General features: G+C 40.6%; 1 protein-coding gene across 1 annotated transcript in view; it reads right to left on the bottom strand.

The window, feature by feature from the left end:
- Positions 1–1,439: 1,439 nt before the first annotated feature.
- ATP10A (ATPase phospholipid transporting 10A (putative)) overlaps positions 1,440–12,656 on the bottom strand; it is a 218,640-nt gene continuing 207,423 nt past the window's right edge. The window contains exons 18-21 of the mRNA XM_069757826.1: positions 6,418–6,498; positions 6,224–6,328; positions 5,913–6,100; positions 1,440–4,538 (exon numbers count right to left, since the gene is read on the bottom strand). Of these exons, the coding sequence (XP_069613927.1) occupies positions 3,923–4,538; positions 5,913–6,100; positions 6,224–6,328; positions 6,418–6,498 (990 nt within the window). The 3' untranslated portion in view covers positions 1,440–3,922. The remainder of the gene's footprint in view (positions 4,539–5,912; positions 6,101–6,223; positions 6,329–6,417; positions 6,499–12,656) is intronic.

The raw sequence follows: 12,656 nt of genomic DNA on the forward strand, positions 1-12,656 counted from the left end.
GGCCTTTGGCAACAACTCTGACACCTCTTGGATGCCTGCCAGATGTGGCTCTAGTTCCTCTCTTTTGGGTGTCACCCCCCTTTGAGAATCCCATTATGGAGATGCTTAGACCTCTTGCTTCCCCCCAAGGAACACTCAACTGCCTAGTATCTTTCCACCAGGCCGTCGGCATTACGGGGATCTACCTGGGCAACCCAGGTTTGCAATGGCCTTGGAAGGGAGTGTATGAACCTGTCCATAATGACCCTCTCCACCATCTGTGCTGTGGAAGAAGATTCAGGTTGTAACCACATTTGGACCAGGAGTAGGGGGTTGAACATTTGGGACCAGGGAGGTTTGTCACTGCAATAGGCCCAGTAGTGTACATGTTGTGCCTGACAGTGACTCTTAAGAGCACCAAGATCTCTGTTTTCAACTTGGTGTACTCTTTCGCACCCTGCACGGCCAGGTCATAATAGGCCTTCTGCGGTTCCTCTGTTAAATATAACGCCAGAACCTATGCCCACTGCTCTGGAGGAAATTTATCACGTTCCATCACCTTTTCAAAATCTGTCAGGAACGCCTCAACATCATCACCCGGAGTGATCTTTTGTAAAGCTCTCCTTACAGTCTTCCTCATGTGTGAGTCATCACCTGGATTTGGGGGTAGGGCGGATGCTCTGCCACGGAACGCCTCGGCTAGGAGTTTCAGCTGCTGCTGACAAAACCTATTGCTGCTGCAGATTAGCCTACACCAGTTGCTTTATCAACTCCTCCATGTTGTCGACTTCCGCTACTGCAGTCACTTTGACCCAGGACAAGCAGTATCTTTGCGCTAGTCACTGTCCTTTGGGATTCGTGCTAATGCTTCTAGCACCAATTGTAGGATTTCTACTCACTTGGTTGCAGTTGAGGAAGGCACCAGAAGCGGTTTCATTAAAATGTCCAGGCAGGTTTATTATGGCTGCATATACCTCTCAGGAATCAAAACAAAAAACAGCCTTTTCCAGCAGAAAGTGAAGATGCAAAGAAAATAGTCCATACAGTATTGCAGGTTCGCTCACTCAGATTGGTGTCCAGTTCTTAAGGCCTTAAGTACAGACCAACACACTGGAGATCTACACATCTCGACACTGAATGAGAAAACTAGTCTCCATTTTATCTGCCATACTATTCCCCCGGGGTGGAAAATGTGAGCAATCCGTTCCACCCATCTCCTTGACTGCTCGTAAAACTCGGCCCTGATACGTCCCCTATTAACTCTCTCAGCACTATACGTGCTGGAGTCTGCTTTCCCGGGCGTACAGCACCAAAGCTACCAACAGAGACATATTTCCCCTCAAGGACATATCAATATATATTTCTGTAAAAAAGTTTGATAAAACTTGATAAATATGAGATCATTGTTAAAAGGACACATCACGCTAAGGAAATAGGCTCACCAAATATATTTTATAGAAATAACCCTCTATTTTATTTACTGGTTGTGTGTATGACAATGACCATATTACATCCCATTGGCATTTATTTCCCATCATACAATTAAACTGCGGGGTGTTAATGATGAAACTATAAATTGCTTACCCAAAATATATGCAATACAATCTGTTTATACATTTAAAATATGACATTTTCTTTCCAGTAGTTAGCATTACTATGGTATTTTATGACATGCATAATGTTAGCATAGATGTACTATCAACATCATATTAAAATATATCTAAAGCACACTAACAATAAATTTAAGTTGTAATGCCTTTATTCACATGTAGGCTTATATAACTATACTCTGGTTTCTATTATTACATTACAGCAAGTGATCTGACACATTATAGTTCAGGTTAAATAGCAGTCATGGAACGAATGCCAGAAGATGTGATACAATCTGTATAGTCAAGTCAAATTTGTGGACCAGTAACAAACGACACTTTAGTTTAACAGTTGGTCCTTACAAAAAGATGTGCAGCGAGTAACATTTTTACCATCACATTGTAAACAAAACATTAATTGTACTAATCATTTTATCAAGGATACTTTTTAAACCTTTTAATTTCTCCTCGTCATGTGTAGCGATAAAGCAAAATGATTTTGCTAAAACAATATTAGGAAAAATCAATCGTCAATAATCCCTTCCCTTCAGGAGGCTCTAAAGCCCAACAAAGGAAATTTGTCAAGTGAAAAAAACAGTATTAATCTGCAGATATGGGGTCAATCTGCAGGTTAATAGTGTTCTGAACCTGCCTAGTACTTAGAGCCCAACTGTCGGGAGGAAAAGAACTTTATCACTCCCGGCAGCATTTGGTATTCAGTCTCCGCTCTGCGTATAGAGAACAGAGCTGTAATCGTGCCCCCGGGATGGACTGACAGCAGGGTCAGCATTAGGGTCGGCTGTCAGTCAATGCCGGGGGTGTGGAAACAGCAGCAGCTGTCTATACACAGAGCAGTGACTGAACCAAAAGTGGGGCCACCCACGTGACTGAATGCCAAACGCTGCTGGGACGAAAAAAGTTAATTTCCTCTCTAAGTGTGGGGGCCAGGCAGGTTAAGAACGCGATTAACTTGCAAATTAACCCAATATCCGCAGGTTAATAGCGTTTTTTTTTCATGTGACACGGCTCCCTTCAAAGAGTAACTGTCGTTTTCATTTTTATATCATAAACCAATAGTACACTTGAAATTAAGAAACCTTGCAATATATATTAGCACAGAAATCTGCCTCTTTTTCCTCCTGGATTGTATCAAAATGTGACAATAGTGCAGCCTCAGGATCTATAATTTTAAGACAACATATACCAACATATAAGACATTTAAGAAGCAGTTATCACTTCCTTCAAAAACAATGAAATGGTTGTTTTAGAAATTGTGTAGCCACAAAGTTGCTTCCATAAGGATCTAGGAAACTCTGCTCTATGCTGCAGTTTGCCAGATGCTTACTAACAAGGTCAAAGTTCAGCTGGTTATGGTCATGGAGCCATTATGGCAGTGCACAGGATGTATAGTATGGAGCTGTATAGTATGTGGGTACGTCTGTGCAGGCTCTGCCATGTGCCAGATATATGGAGCCATGCCAGAGGTGAGCACCCAGCTACAGACAGAATATGAATATACCCCATTGTCCTGGTCTAATTTCTACAGTTTTGCATAAATGGGAGTCATACAGAGGTTTGGTGAAGGACTAACAAACCGGCATAGGATTCTTGTTACTACTCCATACAAAACAAGTACAGGCCTATTTTTTATTTTTAGAAGGGTTTAGTGCCTATCCATTTAGCTCTCTCCTCAAAAGCAACATGGAGTTCTGGTCAGTCCAGTTCTAATGCAGAACTGCTGTAGATTACTGCAGATTAGTTGCCCGTAGTGTTTACATCACCCACTATCCAACAATGTGCTGTTCCCTATAACAATGTACGTTTGAGGTACAGTGAACCTTTATGTACTTCTATAGCTTTCTTAGGTATACAGCTTAATAGTCACTATACACTGGACCAAATTCTCAGCTATCAGCCCATCAATGTTATATTAAACCCCATTTCAATCATTTACTTTTCTCATATAAGGCACTTTGTTAAATGTATTCATTCAACAAATCAAAAATCAGTGTAAATGACAGGTAGTCTTCCAGATGTCAGGCACCATGGGAAGTAATTGCACAATTTGTCAAATAAAATATAAACTTGAACTCTACAAATAAATCTCTCTTTTGTATGTTTCAGAAGTTTGGTAAAGCCAGTTAAAAAAAAAATATACAGCATTTTTTCCCCCATAAATCTCTAGTATAATTTCAGAACAGGTTATTTACATAAACCAGAAAATAGTTCTGTACCGCTGATCATCTGCTTCCGATTCAGAAACAAAGTAAATTACCTAAAAAATACTGTGCAAAGTAGAAAATATAAATAGTGTTTCAAATATATATATATACACAAACATACACACATTCATTTATAAAAATGTTGTTTCTTGCACTTCCCCATTCCCTGGGCTCCTTATTATTCTCTCTGGAAAAATGCTGGTATCGCATCTTAGGCTAACTTTCAAATCTTCAGAAATACATAAATCAGATGGCAAAACAGAAGAGGAATCTTTTGATACAGTCTGAACAGGTAATATTTGCGTTGCTCTACTAGAGTCTTGCAATAAAGGAGTAGATGTTATCCAACTCATTAAACCAATGTCCGACTGGTCCATCTTTGAATTCCACTGAATTATTTCATCCATATACATAGCTTCTGATGCCACAGAAGAGTCAACAGTGTATGGCTGGAAAAGAGATTGGTCTTTATCCTTTAGAGGAAGGGAAGGGATTGTATCTTGCTTAGGAAGATATAATAACGGAGTCTCTCTCTCTTGATCCACATTGGCTTCTTTTTGGTTCCAAAATGAATGGAGGTCACTTACAGTTGACAATGTAGTATTGAGTTGTCTATCTGGAGCAGCTGTTGTGATAGAAGTCTTTTGACTGACATAGGACAGGCATTCTGGATGTGCTTTCAACAACTGGCGTCCAACTTGAACCTGTGTTGGAAACATTGTGCCTTGGATAGATTTATATAAAAACCTAAAAGATATTCAAATGATAAAATAAATACAAAATAAACACAAGAGAAAAATTTGTTAAATATTCAGCATATCATTTAAAGGGTTCTTCTCATGTTTAGAGATAGGTAGACAATGAGGAATTAGGTAAGTTTGAAATTTGTTATTTCTTCCTGCCCCATTCCCCTCCTATCACTGCTTCTCTCTCTCTATCAGTAGCCTGGGTAGTGCGCTCCTAAATAAAGATCGTAATAACTACTAGTGATGAGCGAAAAAGTGTTATCCAAGCATGCTCTTCAGCATGCTTGAAAAATATGTTCGACATATTTCTTCATATTATTTGAGCAAGCCAAAGACACTTAACACACAAGCATGCTTGGATGACATGTTATTCAAGCACGTTTGCTCATCACGAATAACTACCCTTTATAAAGTAAACTCAGAAAAGGCAAACACCTAACGCTTCTTCCTGTGACGATGGAGTCCTTAAATAGGTTCCTGACGGAGCATTAGATTAGATATGGCTAATTTGAAGTTAGTGAAAATAGGTTCCCCAGAGGTTGAAGGGGTTGTCCAGTACTCAGACAACCCCTTATCAATCTCTATGCTTCCCGTTATTATTTTCTAACACTTCCACTCACCTCCGGTTCCGGCGCTGGCTATCCCAGGGATCTCGTGAATTACAATCCGGCCAATCAGTGGCTGCTTCACTCTCCCTGCTTTCAGATAAATCACACAGATCTGGAAGAAGTGAGAGCTGCTGCCATCATGTATATATGTGATCCCTCCATAAAAGAGAAAAGTAACGGAAAAGTTGATTGGCCACATTATGACACACGATCCCAGTGACAGTCAATGCAGATACCCCTGGAATTGCGCTGGCATTGGGGGGAAATATAGAGGTTATTATTTAAATAAAGGAAACATAAGGATTGAAAATGAGCTAGCAAAGTCGTGGACAGCCCTTTTATCTTTGCAAATCTTAATTACAAAAAATCCTACAAATGTGATACAAAACTCCAAGATAATTAACTAGAAAAGGACCTTGTGTAGTCTTAATCTCCAGTCTTGCGCTCTTCCACCTGTCCTCCACGTCTGCTAACTGTCTAACTGTATGTTAGAAAAAAGGACCTCATGGAACCCAATGGAAACCAGAGTATCAGACTATACAGTTTATAATTTCTAGTCTGTAACCATGCAGATTGTTACAACTGATTAGTAACTATGAATACCAAATGGTAAAACTATATATTTTTTCTATTAAGACCATTTGCAAAATTTTAATTAGATGTACAGTGCTGGAGCAAAAGAAAAGTGTACATGACACAGAGTTAGTGAACGTGAAAGTCAGAGTGACACAAAAAGGGGAAAATGAACAAAACAGAACTTAAAATACCTCGGTAACAAAGCAGCGATGGGTGACAAGATGCAAATAAAATAAAACAAAGGATTGGCGAGGAGTTTCTGCATAGTCCAATATGGATTTGAAGGAGGATTGCAGGATGGACAGGTTGAATTGTAAATCAAAGCCACAGTAAAAAATAGTAGAATACTGAAGGCAATGGAGGACACATTGATCCACGTCTGAAAACAAAGTAAGTCAATTCATAAATGTATAATGTATGTGAAAAATATCAATAAATGAATAACTGTATACACAAAATGTGAACTGAATACCATAACACACACAAAAAAGTGGTATCTTACCCAAGTTTTGGTCTCAATACCCAAGTGCAGCATGATGGTGAAAAGCGCACATGTGACTATTGGAGTACCCCATGTAAACAAATCAATATCAGAATCATAAAAGGTCTGCATAAAAAAAAAAAAAACAACAATAATATGCAAATTTACACTTTTGAGCCATGTGCATGTTTATGGTGAATTAGTAGGTCACTTACAAGATATGGAATGAAGAAACAAATAAGACTTTGATAAAAAGCATCAACCATGTTGCGCCAAAACATATGAGGCTTGTACTCCTGTAGAGAAATAAAAAGCAGAGAATGGCATTTATGGTATGGTACATTGGCATTAATTAGTAATATTGGAAGGTTATTCTTACTCTGGGCCATAAATGACTGTACTGAAAAGAGGGGTCTAATTCCAATCTTAAAAATCTTGTGTCCAAGTATAGAAGAGCTGATTGATTTGCGAGACTCCAAACCAGCATATGTGGTACCTGGCAGCTAGAGGGTAGTCCTGCAAATGTTTTACCTTCCGATGTCCCTGGCATAGCATTTGATTTGTCAGGGTCGGGGCAATGTCATCTGTACAACGTGACGCACACATGACATAACGCCATCCCTGGCTAATCAAATGCAACACCAGGTATGCTGGAATGTAATCGATTCGCTGGACTACCGTCAAGCCACCAGGTACCTGGATGCTGGAGCGGGAGCAATACAAATTGATCTGCTTATTTCTAGTGCCCAGCTCTGGATAATGTTGAGCTATATAAATCCACAAGTTCAGTGATTGTCATTGCATGAAGTAATTATTTAATTTCAGCAATAATAGAATGATATACAGTGGCTTGCAAAAGTATTTAGCCCCTTAGATTTTTGCCTATTTTGTTACATTACAACCTCTTTAAATATTTTTGTAATCCGATTTTAGAGTGATGCATCCGCAATACACTGTGTGCAGAATTATTAGGCAAGGTGTATTTTGATCACATGATTCTTTTTATACATGTTGTCCTTGAGAGCCAACTACCAATTAAGTAAATCAGGTGATGTGCATCTCTGTAATGAGGAGGGGTGTTGTCTAATGACATCAAACCCCTATATAAGGTGTCCTTAATTAGGCAACTTCCTTTCCTTTGGCAAAATGGGTCAGAAGAGAGATTTGACGGGCTCTGAAAAGTCCAAAATTGTGAGATGTCTTGCAGAGGGATGCAACAGTCTTGAAATTGCCAATCTTTGAAGCGTGATCACCGAACAATCAAGTGTTTCATGGCAGATAGCCAACAGGGTCGCAAGAAGCATGTTGGGCAAAAAAGGCGCAAAACAACTGCCCATGAATCGAGGAAAATCAAGCGTGAAGCTGCCAAGATGCCATTTGCCACCAGTTTTGCCATATTTCAGAGCTGTAACGTTACTGGAGTAACAAAAAGCACAAGGTGTGCGATACTCAGGGACATGGCCAAGGTAAGGAAGGCTGAAAAACGACCACCTTTGAATAAGAAACATAAGATAAAACATCAAGACTGGGCCAAGAAATATCTTAAGACTGACTTTTCAAAGGTTTTATGGACTGATGAAATGAGAGTGACTCTTGATGGGCCAGATGGATGGGCCAGAGGCTGGATCAGTAAAGGGCAGAGAGCTCCACTCCGACTCAGACGCCAGCAAGGTGGAGGTGGGGTACTGGTATGGGCTGGTATCATCAAAGATGAACTTGTGGGACCTTTTTGGGTTGAGGATGGAGTGAAGCTCAACTCCCAGACCTACTGCCAGTTTCTGGAAGACAACTTCTTCAAGCAGTGGTACAGGAAGAATTCGGAATCGTTCAAGAAAAACATGATTTTCATGCAGGACAATGCTCCATCACATGCCACCAACTACTCCACAGTGTGGCTGGCCAGTAAAGCTCTCAAAGAAGAAAAAATAATGACATGGCCTCCTTGTTCACCTGATCTGAACACCATAGAGGCCCTGTGGCCCCTCATAAAATGTGAGATCTACAGGGAGCGAAAACAGTCCACCTCTCGGAACAGTGTCTGGGAGGCTGTGGTGGCTGCTGCACGTGATGTTGGTCGTAAACAGATCAAGCAACTGACAGAATCTATGGATGGAAGGCTGTTGAGTGTCATCATAAACAAAGGTGGCTATATTGGTCACTAATTTTTTTTGGGGGGGTTGCTTTTGCATGTCAGAAATAATAATTCTGCACAGTAATAGTTACCTGCACAAACAGATATCCTCCTAAGATAGCCAAATCTAAAAAAAACACTCCAATTAAATATTAAGCTTTGATATTTATGAGTCTTTTGGGTTGATTGAGAACATAGTTGTTGATCAATAATAAAAATAATCCACTAAAATACAACTTGCCTAATAATTCTGCACACAGTGTGACGCCCCCGGAAGAAGCCAGGGCGAAACGCGCGTCGGGGCGCTGGGACAGTGACGTGGGAGGACGCTTCTCATCTAGCATACCATCGGTAATTATTTATAGCCTTTTTCCTTGCCTTGCTGGTTATTTATATGTATTCTGTATACAGGTTTTATTAGGCTGGGATCTGGAATGTGGATAGGACTGCCTTTTGGCTAGAGCACTGGATATTATATGGATGCTTTCGGCACCTGTAGTTTATATAGCTATTGAGGTGGTCTGTTGTATTTGGTATATTTGGTATCTGCTGGTTGTGATCCTCCCCGCCTTCCCATGGGGTATTTCCAGGATGATTTGTTGTAGCTTTCTCTTTTTTGTTTGTGTATTGTTTGTATTGTTTGTATTATTTTTTTCTGTAATAAATATTTATTTTATCATCATCTTTTTTGGTCGGCTTCTTTTCAGATGTCAGGGAATTGCTGCCATCTAGTGGTTTATGCATATATAGTTGGGAAGTACCATATGTTATTCAATTGGACTTTTTTGATAACACAGTGTAAATAGTCTAAGGCGGTGAAGTGGTAAACATTTAGGCATAAATTAAATTTATGGGATCAAATAACTCAAAATTTCCATGTGCATATATATTCAGCCCTTTTGCTATGAAGCCCCTAAAAATTTCTGGTGCAAGCAACTACCTTCATAAGTCACATGCTTAGTAAAAGGAGGTCCACCTGTGTGTAATCTAAGGGTCACATAGTCTGTAAGTATACACACACACAACTTTCTGAAAGGCCAGAGAGGCTTCAACACCATTAAGCAAGAGGCATCACTAACCAAACACCATGAAGACCACAGAGATCTCCAAACAAGTCAGGAACAAAGTTGTTGAGAAGTACAATAGTGTTCAAAATAATAGCAGTGCAATATGACTAGCCAGATTAAAACCTCCGTTTTAGGTGAAGTCTGAGCCTGAAAAATATGGGTCATTCGAGACATTGTTCAGAAGAACAGCATACTGGAGAGGGTAAAACTTATAAAGAAGTGCAGACAATGATAGGCTGTTTAGCTAAAATTATCTCCAATGCTTTAAAATGGAAAGCTAAATCAGAGAGACGTGGAAGAAAACTGAAGACTACCATTTCAATGTATGGAAGAATAGCCAAAATGGAGAAGGCTCAGCCAATGATCAGCTCCATGATGATCAAAGACAGTCTCAAATTACCTGTGAGTACTTTGACAGTTAGAAGATGCCTGTGTGAAGCTAATCTCTTAGCGAGAAGTCCCCACAAGTCCTACTGTTAAAAAACCCCACATGTACTAAAGCTGATACAATTTGCCAAAGAACACATCAACTGGCCCAAAGAGAAATGGAGAAACATTTTGTGGACTAGTGAAAGTAAAATTGTTCTTTTTGGGTACAAAGACCGCAGACAGTTCAACAGACACCCCCCAAACTCTGCATTCAAGCCACAGTACACTCTGAAGACCGTGAAGCATGGTGGTGCAAGCTTCATGATATGGGCATGTTTCTCTCACTATGGTGCCAGATCTATTTACCGCATACCGGGGATCATGGACCAGGTTGCATATATTAAAATACTTGAAGAGGTCATGTTGCCTTACGCTGAAGGGGATATGCCCTTGAAATGGTATATGCCCGTTCAGCAAGACAACGACCCTAAACACACCAGTAAACGAGCAAAATCTTGGTTACAGTCCAACAAAATTGAGGTTATGGAGTGGCCAGCTCAATCCCCAGATGTTAATCCGATAAAACAATTGTGAGGTGACATAAAAAATGCTGTTTCTGAGGCAAAGCCAACAAATGCCAAAAAATTGTGGGATGTAGTCCAAGCATCCTGGGCTGGCTTAACAGATGATAGGTGCCAGAACTTGGTTGACTCTATGCAACATAGATGTGAAGCAGTTCTAAAAAATTGGGTATACAACTAAATATTAGGTTAGTGATTCACAGGAATGCTAAATGTACAAAAAAGCACATATTATGAATTTGTAAAGACAAATGCAGACACTGCTATTTTTTTTTTACAACAGCCCAATGTTCATTTTTAGTTATTTTCTGTAAAGTAGTTAAAATTATATACATTTATCTTCATGTTTTGAAATAGAAAACAGTGCGCAATGTTCCCAATGCATGTAAATAAAAACTAGTATAAAGATTTTGTGATTAAGTCATGTTTTTGAACACAATGCTATTAGTTTGAACACTGCTGTACAAGTCAGGGTTGGGTTATAAAAAATATCCCAATCTCTGATGATCTCATGGAGCACCATAAAATGCATTATCAAATGAAAAGAACATAATGCCACTACAAACCCGCCAAGAGAGGGCCGCCCACCAAAAGTCTCAGCTCCAGTCTCAGTGATTGGAGTATCTGTCTATACGACCACAATAAGCTGTGCACTCCATACAGTTGGCCTTTATGGACACTGCACCAGCCGAGGCAGAGCAGGTATCGCTACCGGAGTCGGCCGGCCAGGACAGGGAAAGGCCTACTCTATCTACCGTTCTGAATCATGTATGCCTGCATGAGGTACCCCCGTCAGGGACAGGAAACAGGAGCTGGAGCAGTTTTGCCTTGAGGAAGGGGCAAAAATACCAGTGGCAAATTGTGGACAGCTGATAAGAGACTTATCCGAAGCGACTTGTAGCAACTGTCAAAAATGGAGGCTCTTCCAAGTAGAGACTTTAGGGGGGTGAATAGATATGCACACTGAATAGATATGCACACTGAAGTTTACAGTTATTTTGTCCTATTTGTTGTTTGCTTCACAATAAAAAGAAAACCAAATGCTCACAGTTGTAGGCAAGTTTTTACATGAACTAACGCAAACCTTAAAAAAAACAAAAAAACAAACTAACAAACAGGGAAATTCCAGGCTGTGAGGTAGAAAAACACGAAAAATACCAAGGGGATTAATACTTTAGCAAGCAACTGTACTACTTGGTATTAGTCCACCAGTGAGAAAATAACAGTTCATCAGGTACTCCACCTGTAGTAAGTTCCAAATGTTTGTCTTGTGACAATGAACTATTAACTTTGTATGGTAGAGGCTAGGCTTCACAAATAGAGGATCGTGCATTGGTGGGAAATTAAAGCATGCATTTTTCGAATACTTAACCCCTTTCTGCCATTAGACGTACTATTGCGTCCATGTGGGGTGGGCTTTACTTCCCAAGGACGCAATAGTACGTCATATGCGATCGGCAGCGCTCACGGGGGGAGCGCCGCCGATCGCGGCCGGGTGTCAGCTGTTTATCGCAGCTGACATCCGGCACTATGTGCCAGGAGCGGTCACGGACCGCCCCCGGCACATTAACCCCCGGCACACCGCGATCAAAGATGATCGCGATGTGCCGGCGGTACAGGGAAGCTTCCCGCTGGGAGGGGGCTCCCTGCGGGCTTCCCTGAGCCCCCCGCAGCAACGCGATGTGATCGCGTTGCTGCGAGGGTCTCACCTCCCTCCCTGCTCCCTCCAGCCCCGGATCCAAGATGGCCGTGGATCCGGGTCGTGCAGGGAGGGAGGTGGCTTCACAGAGCATGCTCAGAGCAGGCACTGTGAAGGCTGCAGCGCTGCATGTCAGATCAGTGATCTGACAGAGTGCTGTGCAAACTGTCAGATCACTGATCTGTGATGTCCCCCCCTGGGACAAAGTAAAAAAGTAAAAAAAAAAAATTTCAAATGTGTAAAAAAAAATAAAAAAAAATATTCCAAAATAATGAAAAAAAAAAAATATATTATTCCCATAAATACATTTCTTTATCTAAATAAAAAAACAAACAATAAAAGTACACATATTTAGTATCGCCGCGTCCGTAACGGCCCGACCTATAAAACTGGCCCACTAGTTAACCCCTTCAGTAAACACCGTAAGAAAAAAAGAAAAAAAACGAGGCAAAAAACAACGCTTTATTATCATACCGCCGAACAAAAAGTGGAATAACACGCGATCAAAAAGACAGATATAACTAACCATGGTACCGCTGAAAACGTCATCTTGTCCCGCAAAAAACGAGCCGCCATACAGCATCATCAGCAAAAAAATAACAAAGTT

Source organism: Ranitomeya imitator, chromosome 3 (genome assembly GCF_032444005.1).
Source record: "Ranitomeya imitator isolate aRanImi1 chromosome 3, aRanImi1.pri, whole genome shotgun sequence".
Lineage (NCBI taxonomy): Eukaryota > Metazoa > Chordata > Amphibia > Anura > Dendrobatidae > Ranitomeya > Ranitomeya imitator.